General features: G+C 36.4%; 1 protein-coding gene across 10 annotated transcripts in view; it reads left to right on the top strand.

Moving 5' to 3' along the window:
- The first annotated feature begins 11,065 nt into the window (after nt 1-11,065).
- The window catches only part of ENAH (ENAH actin regulator), a 124,214-nt gene continuing 113,198 nt past the window's right edge, over nt 11,066-22,081 (top strand). For 2 of the 10 annotated variants that reach the window (XM_051993391.1, XM_051993392.1), the window contains exon 1: nt 11,069-11,466. In XM_051993391.1, coding sequence (XP_051849351.1) covers nt 11,462-11,466 — 5 coding nt within the window. In that variant the 5' untranslated portion in view covers nt 11,069-11,461. Of the gene's footprint in view, nt 11,467-22,081 lie in introns of all 10 variants that reach the window. The other 8 variants (XM_051993389.1, XM_051993398.1, XM_051993393.1 and 5 more) reach the window with 8 other exon arrangements.

The raw sequence follows: 22,081 nt of genomic DNA, 5'->3' as shown, positions 1-22,081 counted from the left end.
TCTCAGAGTTACTGTGAGAATCTACTGAGATAATAATTGTAACATGCTCAGCACAATGCCTAGCACATTGTAAATATTATTATAACTGTAAGCTATTGTCCAACCATCTCAGCTAATAGGCAGCAAACATAATGCATGGTTGTAATTCTCCTATTGGCCAAATTGAATAATTGAAAGTTTTAACTCGAGCAGCATAGAATGTATGTGACAGATTCTTATATATCCCAAACCTACTTTTCAACAAATACCTGGGCAAAAGATATGAACAATTGGAAAAGAATTGCAAACTACCAACAGTCATGAGAAAAATATTTCAAATCCTGAATAAGAGAACTGAAAATTAAAACAATTGTGAGATTTTACCTCATACCCTCAAAAACTGGAAAAAATGTTAAAAGGCAGAAATTGTCAATGTTGAAAGGATTGTGGGAGTCAGGCACTCTTTGAAATTCTGTACTTTTTTTTCCTTTTAATAAAATTTCCTTTTTTCAGTGTAATTCCAGCAGGTTTACAAGTCATGGACTCTGTGGCATATTACTTAATTGTATAGGATAAGCAATGAAAAGAATATCATCAGAGAGATGTGTGAATAGAAAAGAAGGTGGGTTGGTCATGCAGGAAGTATGAGGAATAACCAATGGACAGCTGGCAAGCTCTGTTGGCATTCACACAATGCCAAGAAATTTAGAAGAAGCAGAGTTGTAACTAGTAATTTCAGAAAAGCAGGCAAGGGCAGGTATCCAGGGCAAGCTTCACAAAATGTGCCCTCAAATAAACTTTTTAAGACCAATTCACTTTCGGAAAGGCCCAGTGATATAAGAACCAGTAAGGGGAAAGATTCTAGGGTCATTTATTGTGCTATGGTGAAGAAAAAGACATTTGGGGACAATAGCCTGAGAGTGAAGACCCTGGGATATGAAGAGACAGTAAACATCTTGGAAAGCTGCTCTGTGAGAAAGTAGAGTAGGGTCTAACTGAGCAGGAGCTCTTCCTTGGGATGAAATGGTAGTCTTCCTATTTTATTTTATTTATTTATTTGCAGGCAATTGGGATTAAGTGAGTTGCCCAGGGTCACACAGCTAGTAACTGTTAAGTGTCTGAGGTCATATTTGAACTCAGGGCCTTCTTACTCAAGGACCCATGTTCCATCCACTGTGCCACCTAGCTGTTCTGGAGCTTTCCCTTTTACCTAATTCTGGCCAACTACGTTGTCAGTGCCTTTTAAATAATGGTGCCTGATGAGGAAGGTTTTGCTTATCTCGCCCTAATTATGGCTCTAGGAGGAACTCCCTTCTCTGCCACCTTCATCCTTGCTGGTTAGAGCTCCCTGAGAGGATTTGCAGAAGGACTTGGCTAAGAAGTCAAGTAGAAGACAGAATGTAGCAATACTATAATTTACAACACTGGAAGGGAATACCATCAAACTGATAGTATCAGACACTTTCCTTTTTTATTTTCCATCACTTCTTTTTTGTTTTTTCCACTTAATTGTATTTTTTTTTCAATTACATGAAAGATAGTTTTCAACATTCACTTTTGTAAGATTTTTGAGTTCCAAATTTTTCTCCCTTCCTTTCTTCTCCCTCACCTTCCCAAGACAGCAACCAATCTAATATAGGTTATGAAATATCAGGTAAAGGGCAGCTAGGTGGTACAGTGGATAGAGAACCATCCCTAAAGTCAGGGGGGGCTGAGTTCAAATCTGATCTCAGACACTTAATACTTCCCAGCTGTGTGACCCTGAACAAGTCACTTAACTCCAATTGAAAAAAAAAAAAAAGAAATATCAGGAAAATAAAGTACCCAGGTACCAAGTAAGAAGCAGATTTTGGGAGAGTGGGTTCTCAATGTGAAGAATTCATGAAGGCATTTATGTCAATCACCAAAAGATGCCATTTATTGACATTATTTGACAATAGCTCATGTACTAAATCAAATATGATTAAGCAAAGGTAGATAAAATATGATTGAACAAGATAATACAGGTGACATGAGTTTTTAAAGTCAGAGAGAAGAAGAGGAGGAAAATAAGGGAACATCTGAAGAGTTAGGAAGAATTAGAGAGGTGCTAGAGAGAAGTCTATTCAAGAACAAAGTCTAAAGTGCATTGGAAATGAAGAAACAGGAGGAAATAGAGTATGATTTTTAGATGTGCTAAAAAGGCAGTCTGAGGAGTTTGGCCTACCTTTGTATATGACCATGGGGACGTGGGTGATCAAAGTTCTGACAATGGAGGCGGGATGGACTGATTAAAATTCCTGTATCATATCAGGATATAAAGGTACATTATATTAAACATATTTCCACATTAGTCATGTTGTGAAAGAAGAATCGGAACAAAAGCAAAAACCATGAGAAAAAAAACAACAAAAAAGTGAAAATAGTATACTTCAAGTTGCATTCAGTTCTTTCTCTGGCTATGGCCATGCAGTTCCATTATGAATCTTTTGGAATTGTCTTGGATTATTATAGTATTGAGAAGAAAATCACTCTGGCTCTCATAGATTGGCTAATAACAGGTCCCAGGCCACCAAATGGTCATTGTTTGGATCCTTATTGATTCAGAGTGAATATAAATAGCAATTGTTTCTGTGTTGGCCTAAAACCCTGTTAAGTTTTCCCCTCCCATATTGATTTTTCTTTTTTTGACTAGGTAAAAGAGGCCATTTTTTGCCTTAGTCCTTATCTATCTTTGATCATTGAATGGACATTGCTTCAGCCAACCAAGCCACGGTCTTCCACTGCATGCAGGACCATCTCCAGTTGTCCTGATCTATAGTCTGTCACTGGACAAAATGGCTCTGGAGAAGAAAATGAGACTAATGACTTTGCACAGTCCACTTACATCTAATTTACTTGCATGTCACGGCATCACCTCCCTGAAGTTATGATCTTCTTTGAAAAAGAAGGACAAAAGCAGCCCTATTTGAAGTGGCTAGAAACTGGAAAATGAATGGATGCCCATCAATTGGAGAATGGCTGGGTAAATTGTGGTATATGAATGTTATGGAATATTATTGTTCTGTAAGAAATGACCAGCAGGATGAATACAGAGAGGACTGGTGAGACTTACATGAACTGATGCTAAGTGAAATGAGCAGAACCAGGAGATCATTATACACTTCGACAACGATATTGTATGAGGACATATTTTGATGGAAGTGGATTTCTTTGACAAAGAGACCTAACTGATTTTCAATTGATAAATGATGGACAGAAGCAGCTACACCCAAAGAAAGAACACTGGGAAACGAATGTGAACTATCTGCATTTCTGTTTTTCTTCCCGGGTTATTTATACCTTCTGAATCCAATTCTCCCTATTCAACAAGAGAACTGTTCGGCTCTGCAAACATATATTGTATCTAGGATATACTGCAACATATCCAACATATAAAGGACTGCTTGCCATCTAGGGGAGGGGGTGAAGGGAGGGAGGGAAAAAAAATCGGAACAGAAACGAGTGCAAGGGATAATATTGTAAAAAAAAGTACCCTGGCATGGATTCTGTCAATATAAAGTAATTATTAAATAAAAATTAAAAAAAAAAAAGAGAAAGAAGGACAAAGAACAACAAATTTATCATGGTAGCAACACCATATTGCTCTGCTTACATTACACTTTTATAGTATGCTTATAAGGGGAAGCTGGTGCCTGCCTACTGTACTGTTTGGTAGAAGTTTTCTGGGTGTAGAAGACTCAAGAAAAATAATGTGTAAAAGCCTCTTAAAATATAACTTCTTCCCTTAGTGCCATGAATAATTGACAAAGTTATTAGGGAAAAATCATGATTATTACACTTTTTTCTTGTCCTAAGGTTTACAAAGTCCTTTACATATATGATCTCACATGATCTTCACAACACAGTGAGGTAGATAGTGCAAATAGAATTATCTCATTTTATGGAAAAAGAACTGCTCTTGAACCTACATCTGAATACAAGTCTGGTATTCTTCTATAGTAGCATGGTGTGAAACTCAAAAAGAAATAGATGGCCATTAAACTGTACATATGGATTTCTGTGGGCATCATATTGTACTTGTTGATTGATTGATTCTAAAAAAAATCGATGATATTCCAAAATATTAAAAAAGGAGCTTCTATCTTTTTTCTATTAGTGTACCAAAATGCTTGTGATATAGTAAACTTCTTCACATATAAAATGAGTAATGATAATAGCACTTATTCAGTACTTTATGGATTGCAAAGCTCTTTATAAATGTTATTTCATTTTATACTCACATCAATTTGGAAGATAAGTACTATTATTTCTATTTTACAGATGAGAAGACTGAGGCAGATAGAGGATAAATGACTTGCATAGGATCATACATTTGCCCTCCTTAACAAAAAGTAGGGATGCCTGATTAATTAAGAGTAATCATATTCTCTGAAACCAAATGAAAATATTATGATTAATGATATGGCCTGGCTTGATTATGTGAATAATTATTGATTATTTTTCCAATTAGCCTTAGGGCTACCTTACTAGAAGTTGAATTTTGGCATTTAATAAGTATATAATAGAACAAAGATATGAAGAATATATAAATTAGAACTTGTATAGGTTACCACAATAGCAATTCTCAAACAGAAGCAACATGACCACATTAAAGGAATATCAACTCTCAGATTCTGGGTTTTGCAATTTACCTAAAATGAAAGATAGCAGCTTAAAAAGATATAAAAATAGTGTCTGCACAAATTGACAGTCATAGTCAATTCACTTAAGAAGTATACATTTAGGTACATCTTGGGTAAAATGTTTGTATCTTAGGAACACCAGTGGTCAGTGATGTCACTTTATTTCCTCATTGTGGTCTGTCAGAAAATAATTTCTTATTCTCTCAGCCTCCCATTCTCCTCTAGGAAAATGTTTCAAGGGCATTATTGAAACCACAATATCTATCTTGATATTGACTGATAATTCTCCACTGTGAATTCAATGCATGAAAGAAGATAAACTATTGGCTAGATCTTATAAAATATCCTGAACTGGAATGATTATAGTTTAGAGCTGGAAGGGACTCTAAAGCTTCTATTTATATTGCCTCTCTGTCCAGTTCCTAACCAAACAACCAATAAGCATTTACTAAGCATCTATGAACAATTATGCTCTAGGCATTGTTAGGCACTGGAGGTACAAAGACAAAAAGGAACATTCCTTCCCTCAAGGAGCTTACATTCTACAGTGGGAGATAACATGTCTACATATATTCAATGTGAATATACCTGAAATATAGATACAACAAATATAAGATAATTTGGAAGAGAAATGCTAGCCAAGAGAGTTTAGGAAAGAACTTATGTAGGAGGTGACAATAAAGCTGAATTCTGAAGGGAAACACAGGATTCTGAGATAGGGTTAGTGAATTCCAGGCTTGGGGGACAGCTAGCCTATTTAAGTGCATGATTGATTGAGTTGAGAGCTGAAGGGATAGTGGAGAGAAATGTAGGGTCTTTTTTGGCTCATTAAGTAGACCAGTTTGACTGGCTTGAAGAGTGCAGGAGGAGGGGGGATGAAGAGGGAGAATAGAAAATAGAGCTAAAAGGTAAACAGTGCGTTAACTATTCCTAGAGGTTTGCATGTGCATAATATTTGTAGATTGTTGAATGAATAAATAGTCTTTAAATGGCAAACAGTATTTATTTTTCTATGAGATTACAATGTATGTGTAAGGCCAATGATATCAGTCCAATGTTATTCAAGGATTTCAATCTTACTATTTCAATCAGCATAGAACTAAGAAAAGAAAGGGAAACTAAATTAACTAAATAAATCATAAACTACAAGAAGAAAAATTATGAAACTGAAGGGAAATTCAGATGAGGCATGTATTGTATGTTTATATGTACAGCAAGATTGATATGACAAATTTGTTCTTTTTTGAATTCTACTATACTAAGTTTCACATACACATATATATATTTTTTCCCATTCTTGGGAATACAGGCAAAAATCATAATGAAGCAACAGTAATAAAAGGAAACAATACAGAAAGTACTAGTAGTAGACAGAGCAATTCCACTCAATCCCAAACAACACTCCATCTCCTCCCCCTTCTCTTTCTCTCTCCTCCCCCCCTAACTCCTACTCCTGTAAACCCTAATTTTAAAAGAGAAGACCTTCTTTAGGTGAGAAGGGAGGCCCTCCTAACTATGCTCAGAACTGATTTCCAGACTGCTGAGTAGCATTAGTCATGTATCCATCCTCCTCATGCCCATAAATGGAGGATGGTCGACACTGATGATATCAGACTGACTCAAACCGGGGATATTCAGAGAGAAACCTCAGAGCCACAGTGACAACACTCCTGCAGCTAATCGATCTTAAAACAGAAGCACAGTTTGTTTCATTTTATATCTGGTAACACACTGCTAACAGACATTTGTAAACTGGCTTTTGATGGCCATGTACGCCAAGGTCATGGAGGGAGAGAAAATCCAATTCATCTGCATATTAGTGGTTGACGATTACTTCCAGATCATGGGAACTAAGTTTGGAAGAGACAAAATATTAGGGTGTGATGTTTCTTTCAATAGCTCAAAGAGTGCTGATCTTAGACCATAGCTGATTCACAGTGTCAGAACTAATTCTTAGCCAGAGAACATTTCTGATTTTGCTATTTCAACACTCCTACTTGTAACATGAAAAGGTGGAACATTCTTATCCTGTGACAAGTCTTCTTTGATCAAAGGTGTTCTCTGAATTTCCCCACCTTTCTCTTTTTCTTTGTTACATGAATGAGATGCAATTTTAAAAAATCAGAATGGTATACTTTGGTACAATGCTTTGTATATAGAAAGTGCTTAATAAAGGCTTTCAAATTAAATTAATAATAAATATCCCAAATAAAATTATTTTTAAGAAAATTGCTTTTTTTTAAAAATAAGTGACAATGAAAATAATTAGCATTTAATTATATAGTGTTGTAAAGTTTGTTAAGTACTTTACACATGGTATCTTATTTTATCCTCATAATGATCCTGTGAAGTAGGTGCTGTCATTATCTTGATTTTCCATTTAAGGGAACTGAGACAAACAGAGGTTAAGTGTTTTACTCAGGAATACACAGTTAGTAAAAAAAAAATAAGTGCCTTGTCTGAGTCTGGATTTGAACTGTGGTCTTCCTGACTCCAGCATAACAGATCCAGGCATGGCACAACCATGAGTTGGCAAGTGGGATAGTAGCTAAAAAAATGGATTTAATTGTGAGTAGCCAAAACTTCTGGCTATTATATTCATCCATTTATTTGATTTTCTTTTTTTAGCTTTTTGCTTTCAAAATATATGCATAATTTTCAACCACTCCTGCAAAACCCTGTTTCAAATTTTTTCTTCCTCTCTTTTCTCCCACTCCCTCCCCGAGACAGCAAGCAATCTAATATATGTTAAATATGTGCACCTCTCTCCATATTTCCACAATTATCATGCTGGATAAGAAAAATCAAATCAAAAGGGAAAAAAATGAGAAAGAAAACAAAAGGCAAGCAAACAACAACAACAAAAAATCATCTCTGGGTGCAGATGGCTCTCTCCATCACAAGCCTGGAATTAGCCTAAATCACCTCATTGTTGAAAAGAGCCATGTCCATCACAATTGATTATCAAATAATCTTGTTACTCTGTACAATGTTCTCTTGGTTCTATCCACTTAGCATTAGGTCTCTCTAAAATCATCCTGCTGATTGTTTCCTATACAACAATAATAATCTATAACATTCCTATACCATAACTTATTCAGCCATTCTCCAACTGATGGGTATCCTCTTAGTTTCCAGCTTCTTGCTATTACAAAAAGGGCTGCTACAAAAATTTTTGCACATGTGGGTCCCTTTCCCTCCTTTTAGATCTCTTTGGGATATAAGCCCAGTAGAGACATTGCTGGATCAAAGGGAATGCACAATTTGATAACCCTTTGGGAATAGTTCAAAATTGCTCTCCAGAATGGTTAGATCAATTCCCACACAACTCCACCAACAATACATTAGTATTAGGAGCTGCATTGAAATCCTACTTCTGATTTTCAGGTATGTATTTGACTTAAGCTAAGTCTTCTCATCTCAATTTCTTCATCTTTAAAAGAGGGGGATGGGTAAAGATCCCTTAGAATGACAATTCTTGCTACAGCATATACTCAAACTGGTCATCCAGGCTTTGCTTAAAGGCTTCTTAAGTGAGGGCTAATCCATATGAAATGCTTTTAACATTATGTAGAATAATATTTGGTCCTGTGTTAGCAGTTATGATTTTTAATCCTGTCTCTTCCACTAACTCATCCTGAAACTACCATAACAATGATATTTATTTTATTCATTCAATTTCCTTCTATGTGCCATATATTGATCAAAATGCTGGGGGAGATGAAACTCCTTCCCTTCCAAGTGTTAACATCCTATTAGAGGAATCAGCAAGAACATATAAAGAATATACAAAATAAATACAAAGTGATTTTTTTGGGGGGAGTGACTAGCAATTGGGTAGGGATCAGGATCTGTGATTTGAAAGGGTTTTATAAATAACTAAGTGAAAAAGCACTTATTCAGTGTTTAGAACTGTGTTGTAAAGTTTAATAAAGATTAACTAGATGGAGAAATAGATACAGCACCAACCCCAGAGTCAGACACTTGGCTAGTCCCTTAATCCTGATTCCCTCAGGGAAAAAAAAAGTTGAATGTCTCATCTTTTCATATCCTTTGATAAAAGATATTAGGGATGATTTGGGAATGAGTATTTCTAAATAAGTCAAAAGCCAACAAACATTTATGGTAATCATTTTTTATGTGCCAGGCACTAATCTAAGCCTCAGGGATACAATGAAAGATAAAATCACGTCCCTACCCTCAAGAATCTCATACTCTGAGGAAGATAATATGTAAACAACTATGTACATAGGAGATATTTATTGTATTCATGGGTATATAATACTTAAGGAACCCAAACTAGGGACAAAGACAGTGGCCCTTTGCCAAGAGCTCCAGAGACATCTTGACTTGGAGCATTGTTGAAGGGAAAGCACATGTCCCAGCATGAAAAATTAATTCAGTTCTCTTGTCAGTGAAGCCCTTCAGGTTAACAACCCAAGCAGTCCCTGTGCTACACCTTTTTATTACTGACAAAGTAGAAGCCACCCAATACTGCCTGTATATGATGACCGGTGGGGCTGCCATCGTGAACCTCAATTCTGTCAATTCTTACCTCTTAGCCTCTTTTCTGACAAAAAACTCATTCTAATGAGCTGAGACGAGAAATCGTGTTTGCCCTTCCACTTCTCATTACTGCCCTTAATATGACGAATTTAGCAAAAATTAGCATTTCCTATCACATCTTTTATTTAAAATAAAAATAAGCTTTCGTAGATTTTACGGGGGCTATAATTTGTCTTGGATTACCGTGCATTTGTATTGTTTGTATTTGCTTTTGGTCACTTTAAAACACAAAGAAAGCCCAGGTCTTTCAGGTATCCCCCTCTTTCTCCCTTCCCCCTTAGTTAACGTGACTGAGGTTTACTTACTACGGTAGTCTTCACCTATCTTTATATGGCATTGATTTCAGGCCGAGAGAATTTGAATGACTGAGATTTTAAGTCTCATATGAACACGCTATTAAAAAAAAATCCCCTCAGTACAATGGTGAGATAATGGAATTTCAATTGGCTGCGTTATTCTTATTCTCCGATTCTTGCCCTAAACGGTTCTATAGTGTTTCTGGGATCTGTTACACAGCTACCGTGGTTTACCCCGAGTTGGCTGCTTTTCACGTGGATGAAGTCATCTCTATACATAGTTTGCATATCAGCTTGTTAAACTGGTAAACCACACTGGGATTCTTTAGGACGGAAAGGAGCCCTGCAAAAAGCGATCAGTACACTTTGCATTTTATTTAGTTCTTTCATCCTAGAGGAAACATGCACCGTGGTGGCCAGACGGATGACTGGAGCAGGATGTCAATTTGTGTCTCTCGCCTGCTAATAGGGTAGCAACAGGAGATAACTCGGAGCATAAGCACAGAGAGAACAGAATCTTAAAATGATTTTAAAGGGCCGCTGCTCCTTCCAGGAGAGCATCATCCAGGGATTCCCCCGTGCCTGGCCCCTGGTGACAACAGAGAACAAATTCCCAGATGGTTTAATTACATCAGCTCCATCAAGGTCGCTGGGAAAGAAGGGGGATTTTTATCTTAAAATTTGGCCACGAAATCTCCCCGACAGCGGCGCCTGGACTCTAGGGGGGGAGTGGAAAGGAGTATGCGGGGGTGGGGGGGGAATCTTTTCTTGCATCTCCTTTCGGGGAGGCCCTCGAACTCGCGTAAGACTTGAATCTCTGCTCCTTCCGATCGGTTTCCCCCGGGCTTCCCGCAAAGGAGGCAGGGGTTTCTTGGGCAGGGAAACTTCAAGGGCTAACGCCTCCCCCTCCTCAACAAAAAATAAAGAAGTCGAGGAGAATACCACCGGGATGGGGTAGGGATAGCAACAAAGAGTCTAATAATCCACGGCAGCTTTTTCCCTTTCCCCAAGTCTCCATGCCCCTCCCCACTCTCTCTGCAGGGGAGAGAAAGAACTGAGGGAAGGAAAGGCTGGGCCGGCCCCGGAGTGGGGGGGAGAGGAGCGGTGTAAGAAGGGGGAGGGGGGAACGACGCTCTCCCACCAGCCCTTGCCCTCTCTCCGCCTTCCCCTTCCTTCCCCTCTTCCTCCCCCCTCTCGGCGCTAGCCCTCCTCCCCCGGGTTGGGCTGGCGCGTGCGTGCTCCTTCGCCTCGCGCCCCGCCCCCTCCCCGGGCTCCTCGCCGCGGCGATCCTGATCCTCCTCCTCCTCCTCCTCCTCCTCCTCCTCCTCCTCCTCCTTCTCGTCCTCCTCCTCCTCCTCCTTCGGCTGCTGCTGTTGCCGGTTGCACACGGCCTCGGTGGCGGCGGCGGCGGCGGCGGGCACGAGAGCGGGAGCAGGAGCTGCGCGCGAGCTTGCCTGCCTGCGGCGTCGTCGTCTTCACACCGGCTTCCCCAGCGGCGGCGCAAGGCCGACGGGCTCGAGGATCCCCCCGAGCCGAGGCGGAGGAGAAAGGAGAGGAGTCCCGGAGGAGGGGGAGAAGGAGGAGGAGGGAGGCGGCGGCCACCGGGGGGACCGGCGCCCCCTTGTCCGCTTCTCCACCCTCCCCCTTCGCTAGTCAGTCTCTCTCCATTTCTCTTTCTTTCTCTCTCACACACAGACACACACACGCGCGCGCACATTCACACAGGCACACACGCGCACTCACACTCACACTCGCACTCCCGGCCGGCCGGCGGGCGCCTCCGCTTTGTGCACCGAGCGAGGATGGTGTAGCTACCCCCGCAGCGCCAGAGCCCAGCCGACCCGGTACGCTGCCGGTCTCTTGTCTCGGGAGCCCGGCTCCTGCCCCACCCCGCTCTGCTCCGTCCTCGCCTTCCCTCCTCCTCCGGCCGGGGAAGCCTCCGCACCGCCCGGCATCATGAGGTGAGGGGAACCCCGGGGGGTCGGGGGGGGGGGGCTCGCGCCGTGCGCCGTCCTCACCTCCCGCCTTGGCTGCTCCTAGTGCTCCTGCCTCCACCCCCCCCTCCTCCCCGTCTCCCCCGCCCCTGCTCCCGAGGGGCTTCCCCTACTCTCCACGTTTCTTTATCTATCCTTGCCCCGCTCGGCCGCCTGGCCCCATCCTTCTCAAACCCCTTCCCTTCCCCCATTTTCTTTATGCACCTCTCGCTTTCTCCCCTCTCCCCTCCATATCCTTTATCCCCTAAACCGTGGTGGGAGGGGAGACAGGAAGGAGAGAGTGGTCTCCGCTGTGGCGATCTACGTGGTCGGTGGGAGAGAAGACAGTTTTATGGTCATTTTTTCTAATGTGTGTACATGGCACTTTTGTTTTAAAAACTATTATTATTGTGAATGTTATTAAGTTTGAAAAGGTATGAAATCCAAAGAGATAATGGAAAAAGCTCTGGCAGAGATACAAAGGTATAAAATGCAAAGCTAAATTTACAAAATTGGGGGAGGGGAATATAATTTTTCGCTTGAATCCCCTCATCCCTTTAAAAAACAAACCCAATACAATGCTGAAATCTCCGCTATTTGAGGAGACTTAGGGTGGTGTGTTTCGATTTGTTTCTCAAACCGGTTTTCTCGCCTTTCTCTGTGTCACTAGTGTTGCAATGCAGCAGCTGCTTTTTCCCCCCCTTTCTTCCTTATGTGTAATCAATAAAATAGAACCTAAATTATACCTCTACTGCCAATGGAAGAAATTAAATGCATGATTTTTAAAGATTGAAGTCTTCAGTGGCAAAAAACAAAACACGGTGGGATTGTGTTTTTCCTTCCTATTTCTCCAGTTGTATAGGAGAATAAACCATGATATGGGGTCTCATTTATTGGAGATTTTTTTTTTTTTAAGACATTTCTAAACCTGGTTTGTGGCCGTAGCTACCTTTTTTTTTTTTTCGGATTGGTGCAAGACTTCGTGAGAAATGTGATTTGATAGATTGAATGCTGACCTATTCTGCCTTATCATCATTCTTATTGGCCTTTAGGTTAAATAACTGGGGATAAAGTAAATGACTCTTTTCCTTCCCCCATTGGAGATTGTTTTACATTTGGTTGGATTTGAATATCCTTTTTGTTAAAGATTAATGGCTAACAATTGCTAAGACCTTTATAACGTGATACAAGATTCACATGATATAGTCTAAAAATTCCTTTGCTTTTTCAAAAATTGTCTAGTCACTGGATTTTTTTCCCTTAAATTTAAATAGTTTCTACTTTAATTTAAGAGTAGTTCTTGACTCCCTCCCCCCAATTTCATTTCCTTAATGTTGGCTTTGACTAGTCAATCTGCAGTTATTCCTGCTTTAAGAGTTTTCTCAAAGTATCCAATTGTATTCCTGAAATTGACAATGTCTTTAAAAAAAATTCTGTGCCCATTTTCCCTTTAATTTCCAATTATATAATGTGACATACCAATATATGTATGCATTATTTTGAGAAGTATTAGCTTTATTGAAAATCTTGACATTTTGTCAGTGATTTTATGTTAATTTATAGGTGTCTGTGTGAACATTTAACATTAGGTATAATGACTCACACCTAGTATTGGTTTCAACATTCATGCTAAAATAGTACTAAAGAATCGTGAGAGGGAGGAAGAATTCAGTTTGTTTTAAACGCGAAATCTGTTTTAATTATATTTTGTCAATTATTTTATTAAAGTCACTACTAAAATATTTAAAATCCAGTAACAGAAAAAGCAGAAATAGTTGTTTTTTTACATGCAGTGAAGAAAGACTGTACAAATATAGTTTTTCATTCTTATGTAGACAAATTTTTCTGCTTACTTAAAAAAATATGCCTTATAAAAAAAAGTAACAACTTCCAAGCACTAATTTTTCACTTCCTTTTTGAGTTGGAGAGAGCCAGCAATTGCCTTGATGCTTTGCATATCAGGTAAATAGTACAAAGGATAATGAAAATTCTGTCAATCTCAAGTCAGTTTGGATAGACTATCTTTAAATAGCTATCTTTAGTTATTTAAGAAATGGAATAAAAATGAGTTCTAGTTTTTCTTTTTGAGCCATTGGAAAGAAGACTATTTGGTTGGGAGTGCCTTACAAGTTAGGTGTACATCTGGGTGAATTTTTTTATATATCAATGAAACTATGGAAATCATAATTGGATAGAAAACTGAATATGTGTTGAGCCTTAATAATGAATGCACTGCGGAAGGCTTTGGGTGGATTTGATCCTACTGTGAGTGACAGTTATGCCAACATTTGACTTTGTTTCAAAATGCTGCTTTAAGTACTGTAGTACTACATGGCATGTTTTTCAGCCTATGAATAGCTGAGAATGCAACTATTATTGTATCAGAATAGTTAAATGTATTTTTAAATAGTGGTATTGTGAGATTGTACTAATGTTCAAAAGTGTGTCCAGAAATAGGTGTACTTGACCAGGGAGTTTCATTTACATCAGGTAGAACTCTGAAGCAAATATGCAGTGAATGTGTTGTGGTTTAAGTATTTATGACATGATATATTGGATGACTTCCATTTGAGTGTTATCTTTATACGGAAAAGCATTGTATAATGGTTTACATATGCTGAAATGATCAGAAAACTGCCTTGTAAATGTAAAATTCTATATATAGGATTATTAAATAACACTTCCCTTTTGAAGATGATGTCTTAAGTTTTGATCTTATACTAATTAGATTAAAAAATAAAGTTATGAGGCTTATTCTAGTGCATGCCATTTGGAATAACTGCTTGATTCTGCAACTTTATTATTGTTGTAGTATATTGGACTTTGTGGTTCTATTGTAGTTTTGTATTTATGTACTATTTTATGTTTGTAAGCTTTGTAATATATACTACTTTACTATTTTCACAGGTGAGGAAAAGAAAGCACCAAATTCTGTCAGTTGATGATTTTAATAAAGATTTTAACCATGAATTGTTTAATTTTTGAAATGTTTCCTGAAAAAGTTGCACATCAGTAACAGTGCAGATTCCATTGAAACTCTTGAGGGATATATTGACACCATGGGTTTAAAAACTAACTGAAATTTTGTCATTGTATAGAAGAAGAGGAAGAGAAAGTCTAGGTTAATAGTGACTAAATTTTTTGAGTCTTTGAGATTAAAGGTAAGATCTGGGTAGTTCTTATTGTGTACATAAGCCAGCTATGACATGATATATGACAAAATAGCTTATATTTGCCAGGCTCCCTCCAGTGCTGGTGACTGTGTGGCAAGTTACAAAGGAATTTGTTGTAATTCTTTACAAAGGGCATTTGTAATATGGTAGACAAACATACGAAATGCAACAAATTTTTACTAGTATCTATGATGTACAGAATTTTGAATCAGGCACTGTAGGTATAGGAGTAAGTTTAGTCCTGGATTTGAAATTGGAGGACTTGGATACAGGTCCTGACTCTGAGAAACTAACTGTCCATAAAATCATTTCCCTCTGAGCTTGTTTCTTAATCTGAAAAATGAGATAGTTGGAGTAGATGTGCTCAAAGGCTGGCTGGCAATAAACTGTACCTGCCCTAAAAGAGCTTACAGTTTAGTAGGGGGAAAAGACATTAACTTAGATATCATATTGTCACATGACAAGTGCATCAGAGAAAATAAAATGGTAACAGATTGGTAAAATAAAGGGGAACATTTGAGAAGGAAGACAAGTAATTTTTTGTGTTTAACATCTAACAGTATATAAAAGAAAGCTGGAAACAAAACTTTATTCATTTGCCTGACAAGATCTCTAGCTCTGTGTAGTGGATAGAGCTCTGCTTGGAACCAGGAAGACTCCTGTTCATGAGGAGTTCAATTCTGGTTTCATATACTTACTAAGATGTGTGATTCTGGAAAAGTCACTTAACCTTTGTTTGACTCAATTTCTCATCTGTAAAATGACCTGGAGAAAGAAATAGTTAACCATTCCATTATCTCTTCCAAGAAAATACCAAATGGGGTTACCAAATCTTCCACATAAACTGAAAAAACACTAAACAACAAGGCATTTGTATTGTAATAAATGGATAATTTAAGAGAAAATAGTGACAACATTTTGACATGTATATGATAGAGGACAATTTGCCCTTTTCTTTGGTTTTCTCAATATTAAAATCAAAACCATACAGTATAAAGCTTTAAAATAGATCAGTTAATCAAACATTTACTGTATTAAGTGCCTATGTCTCAGACACTGTGATGGGAGATGTCGGTAAACCTGTATTTATTAAGTTGTGTTTGAATTCAACTAAGTGGTACAGTGAATAGAATACTGGACCCGAGTCAAGTCATTGGTGATGATCAAATATGGTATTTCTAAAGTGCTTAGCATAGTGCCTAGCATATAATAAGCATTATATAAATGCTTATATTCTCCCACTGTGCTAACTGCTGATTTGACTGAAACAGTTAAAATGACACAAAACGTATGAAACAGTTCCTTCCGTCAAGGAGCTTAAATTCCTTTGGGGGGGAATATGTCACGTACAAATAATAATATCTACAAAATGAAAACTGGGTAACTAGGTAGTCCTAGCAGCTCTTGAAAATCAGGAAGGCTTTGGGATAGTGGATGGTGTTTATGCTGAACTGGGACTAGTTTTTGCCAAGGATAGAAATGGGAGTTGGAAGAGCCTATGAAGAATAACTTAAAGGCCATTTTAGCTATATTGAAGTATTTAGGAAAGGGGAGTCATGTATAATAACATTGTAAAGGTAAGTTGGAGCTGGTTTGTGAAGGACTTTAAATGCCAAAGGAGGCTATACTTGAGTCAAGAAGTAATAGTGAATTACTTGAGTTTGTTTAGTAAGAAGAGTAGCATGGTCAGACTTGTGTTTTAGGAATATCACTTTGGCAACTAAGTGAAGAGGATGGATGGGAGAGGGAAGATAGAGAGAAACGATCCAGAGGCTAGAGGCCTGGGCTATCATGCTAGCCATGTAAGTGGAAACTAGCAACAGAGAGGAAAGATGTGAAGATAAAAATCAAGATTTTATAATGGAATCTTTGACAAAATATGAAATATGTACTCTTAAAATTGCTATTCATTTTTTTTCCCAACTATCATTTATTGACAAGTAACAAAATAGTTATTTACCATTTTCTCTTAGGCACTATGCTAAATTGGAATATATAGAAAAAATATTTTGGTGTGAGGTTTCTGTTATTGACCTTCATCGGATATATATCAAGTAGTCAGTTCTTTATGTTAAAGGACATAAAAAATAATCTTTTTTGTATAAATGAGCACTCTATTAAGATATTTTCCACATCTCTTTGAAGTTATGATTTTTATTTTGTTACCAATTATTACATTTATTGTCCTTAATTATTGAACTCTCTTTGCATTTCTATTTTATAAAGTTTGCTGATTGATAAATTAGTGTTTTATGAATTAATTTAATGAATATATTGCTGTAACCTCATCACTAATATTTTATTTCATGTTTTCACCTATATTTATTTGTAATAGGTATTTATATTTTTCTTTGTCTTATCTTCCTGGTTTGAGTATCAGGATCATTTTTGCGTTGAACCATTTTGGTTAAAGTATCTTATTTCTCTATATATATAAATTGTGTTGTTTAAGAGTTATACTATTAAAAAGCAATCTAATTTCTATATTACAATGCCCTGCAGATTACTGAATACTTTTTTTTTTTGCTAAGGCAATTGGAGTTAAGTGATTTGCCCAGGGTCAACACAGTTAAGAAATGTTAAGTGTCTGAGACCAGATTTGAACTCAGGTTCAGGGCTGGTGCTCTATCCACTGAGCCACCTAGCTGTCCCTTACTGAATACCTTTAAAAAAAAATAAGTTCATTCCAGGAAAGGGGAGGCTCTTTAAGCTATTAACACCATTAGTTTAAATTACAGGCCTGAGATAGGCAGACTGGCTTAGTTTTACTTTGTGAGTTTGTAGCACACTCTTCTCATCTTTTTTTTACTTTCTGCTGTGCCTTTTTTACAGTTTTCAAATTATTTTTCCTTTACTTACTATGCATGTATTAGGTCTACCCCAGTGATAACCACTGACTTTCTTAGCCATATGCTGCTACTTGGTTAAGGAATGTGTGCTTGCTAAAGAATAACCTGTTATCAGCTATGAATAGAAATTATTCAATGTACACCTATTTATTAAAATGAAATTCTGGTGAGCAGCACTCTTTTGACCCTCTTATAAAAACATTGTTGTCATTTAATGGATTTTTGTGAGATTTTGTAGTTGTGACCATCTCAGTCTCCTCTCTATTTTTACCATTTTGTGGTGGTAGAATTTCAGGAAATCTTGTCTCATTCTCATTTTCAACATGGGAATGTGAATATTTATTATTCTGACTGGCCTTTAAAATATTATAATAGTATATATAGTATAAAATAGTATTTTAATCTGTATAGTGCTTCTTCCTCTTAACCAAAAAAAAAAAAGTTTTTGAGGGTTGAGAAGTATTCTTTTAGGTTCAAGCCCATGTTTCTTTTTAACCTCATTAGTGCTAAATCTAGTGTATGAATTAATTTATACAAGATATTACACAGTTTAGCCATATATAGAGCCTAGTGGCTTCCCTTTGTGATTATCTGTAGTTTATCTTTTTTTTCCCCCTTGTTTGTATGTAGTTCTTGGCTTGTTTCCTTCTGAGTGATCCTTGAGAGCAAGGTGCTATTTTTTTTTTTTTTTAACTGTAATCGCCCACATTTGCAATGAAGGACTGTGTATATGTTGTTCCAGATTCTGTTTACTTCAATTACATCAGTTCTCTTCCTATACATAAGGAGTAGTATGTATTTGTGTTTTTACTATACCTAATGATGTCCTTATTGTCCCTCACTAGAATATAAGCACCTTGAAGACATAAACTTTTTTTTTTTGCTTTTTCTTTGTATCCTTAATGGTTAATATAATGTCTGATAAATGTTTAATAATTTTCGATGCTTCCAAGTTGATAACAAATTATTGACTTTTTTGAGGTACTATTTTTGAGTCCCATGTTTTTCTGAATTCTTTATATTTATTGTTTCTCATGACAGTATTCTCTTACATTTTTGTTTCACAGTTTGTAAACAAGCCTTCTTTCATTTGGATCCCTATTTTGCTTTCAATTCTTTTTTTTACCTCAAAACGTACTGCAGGGCATATTTTGTCATATATTGAATCTTTCTGTTTTTGTTCTCCTTTTTGATAAGATTTTGATAAAGTTTTTGGGTTGCAGTGTGTGTGCGCAGTGTTTTAGTCCCCCTTTTTTAAATTTAAATTTCAATATTTTATAGAATGGTTGGATCAATTCACAAATCCACCCACATATCAGTTACTTCTTGCTGTCAGTAATCTTTTAGGATATAATGATAGAAGTGGAGATTTTGGGATCAGAAGGTTTTAAAGAGTTTAGTTACTTTTGATAATTCAAATTGTTCATCCAACAGTTGAACCAGTTCATAGTTGTTTCAGCATTCCTTTACTGTTATTGTATTTCCATATCACATTTTACAATGAATTTTCCCTTTCCTATCTTCATTAATTTTTTGGTGTGAGATGAGGTAAAGCACATTTTTTCAGATGGTTATTTGAATTTTGCATACCTGGGTCCTGATGAATGAAAATAATGAATTCTTTGAAGTGATCACATGTATTTGAACTTGTATTATTTATGTAAAATATGTAATTATTCCAGCTCAATAGAAGTGTGCAGTATGACTTTGAAAAAATGCTACTATCTCAGGTCATTCATTAATCTTACAAGTGCTGAGCACTTGTCTATTGGTTAATGGCTAGTAATCTTAATATTTGTTTATTCCATATAGATTTTGGATATCAAACTTTTTTTTCAGAAATATTTAATGCAAAGATTTCTTTCCTAGTGAATGATTTTTTTCAACATTTATTTTTTTTTAAAATTATAACTTTTCATTTTTTAAAATACATGCAAAGATAGTTTTCAACATTCACCCTTCAAAAACCTTGTGTTTCAAATTTTTCTCCCCTTCCCTTCCCTTCCTTCCTCCCCTAGAGAGCAAGCACTCCAGTATAGGTTAAACATGTGCAGTTCTTCTAAACATATTTCCACATTTATCATGTTACACAAGGAAAATCAGATCAAAAGGGGGAAAAATGAGAAAGAAAAAAATAAGCAGGCAAACAACAAGGATGACAAAAAAGATGAAAATGCTATGTTGTGTTCCTCATTGAATTCCCATAGTCCCTTCTGGATGCAGATAACTCAGTGAGTATAATTTTGAAAATTCCAACTACATTGATTTTGTTTTCATAAAAATTTTAAATTTTATATTAAAAGAGACTATTAAAGAGAAGGGCTTCTTATTCATCAATGTACAGTGAAGTTTTCTAGAGGTTATATGACCTCTGGATCAAAGATTTAATTGCAGATATAAACACTGACTTAATATTTCTTCTACAGAACTGTACTTTTGCTTTCATATGATGAATCTTGCTGTTTTACTTGTATTTGTCTTGTATCAGAATCAACTTATCATTGAATATCTCATTTTGTGTGAATGCTTGATTACAAACACAAGTGGTGCTAAAGTATTCAACACTTTGAATAACTTTTTTGAATCTTTTTGTTTTTCTTCTTGGAACAAATGTGTGGACATTATACAGTGGTAGTGCAAAAGCAATGGTGGGTAAAACTGCTGACACATTAGCTCTAAGCTCCACTAACAGTCATTGAATTTTTCACTGCCATTAGCCTGTAGTTTAAAAAACTCAGCAATTTCATTTTCTGTCCTTGATGAAGGAAGTATACTTATTTAATTTTATTAAATCTTGTCCTTTGAATACACATTTTAAAAGTTTTCTGTGTAATAAAATAGGAAATATATATCAAAACTTCTGCATATCAATGTTCTGTGCTTCTCTTGAGTAAAGCACTGATGTTGTTGAGTTGCAAGCTGACTTGGCTATTGTTTTCAGGAATTACCATTTTTACTTAAGAATGACTGGCAGACAAAGTAGGGTTATTCAGACTTGGATATTTGACAGACATTTTCTTGAAAATGAAGTAAGCCTGTCACTTCATGGAAAATAACTGACAATTTGTTGCCAGTAATAAAATTTGAACTCTCAACTGAAAGTTAGAATTTTTGAAAAACTTATATGCATCTCTGTTTGACACTTGACTGATACTTAAAAATTTTTCTCATGAGATCAATGGTGATATTAATGAAGATGATTTTTTTTTTTGAGAGAACATTTTATTATGAAATGTGTCAATATTTGTAAGATTTGCACAACTCTTAGAACCAAGAATCTTTAAATAACTATTGTATGATAGTACAGAATCATACAAGGGTAAAAAGATCACATAAGGGTAAAAAAAAAGTAGCAAACTAGGCTAAAGGACTTTAGGAAGAGTACAAAAAGTTAATTGTTATGGTTTGATATACCATGTTTCAACTAGCTTTAATTGGAAAAAAAAGTGTCACTTGTCAAGTTTTAGAGTAGTATCAAAGAAGAATGCATTTAAAGGATATTAAAATATTCCTGGGTAGTTAGGTGACATAAGGTGTAGTGCATGGTTGGAGTTGACAGATGTTGTAGTCAGTTCAAATATGACCTCATACTCTTACAAGCTATGTGATTCTGGGCAAGTCACTTAACTCTATTTACCTCTGTTTCCTCATCTGCAAAATGAGGTAGAGATGAAAATGGCAAGCCATTGTACTATCTTTGCCAAGAAAATTCCAAATTGGGTCTTGGAGAGTTGGATAGGACTGAAATGACTGAACAATAATCAAATATAACTAGTTATCATTCATAGACTTTAAAGTTTGAAAACCACTCCAGTATCTTTGCCAAGGACTTTACTGAAAAACAACAAAAATTATTTTCATTTTCAATTACATAATTTGCTTCATATATTATATTTCAACCAGAACAATGTTGAGATTGAATACAGAAGCAGTTATGAGAATCCAGCTATCTATCTTTTCTATTAAGCCAGATATTAAAGAGATTTACAAAATGCAAAAGAATGCCACTTTTTTTTTACTATAACTCACTATAATTAGTTTTATTATATTTTATAAAAATTTTGCTTATATTAGCATATCAAGGGTTTATTTTTTTTATAAATTGAGGAACATTTTACAATTTTAATTTTACAATTTTACAAATATAAATTTGTTATAATTTGTTAGTAAATATCAATAGGTATAACTCATAAACAAAAGCTCTTTGGAAACCTGAGCATTTTTGAGAGTATAAATGAGTTCTGAGACCAAAAAGTTTAAGAACTGCTTCTTTAAAATTACATAAATTAACAAACTATTTACCTCCTGTTGGTAGAGGGAGCTTTCTCCTCTGAGATAATTTCCTGGATTCCTCCATATCAGTGAAAATCACAGTTCCAATTTTTGGATTCAGTCCTTTCTCCCATATTTGGGATTGCCCAGGGAAGGCAGTGTTGGTATGGAGCTGAGGTATCAAATTCACTGCATATACACTTCCAAGTATAACTGAAGCAGATTAAAATATATTTGGGAAATGTTCAACATGAATTATTAAAAATCTAATACATTATAGATAATGAAACTGGTTAATATGCCTACTTC

The sequence above is a fragment of the Antechinus flavipes genome, chromosome 4, assembly GCF_016432865.1.
Source record: "Antechinus flavipes isolate AdamAnt ecotype Samford, QLD, Australia chromosome 4, AdamAnt_v2, whole genome shotgun sequence".
NCBI lineage: Eukaryota > Metazoa > Chordata > Mammalia > Dasyuromorphia > Dasyuridae > Antechinus > Antechinus flavipes.
The sequence above is the reverse complement of the archived record's forward strand: the minus strand, read 5'-3'. Positions and strand labels throughout refer to the sequence as shown.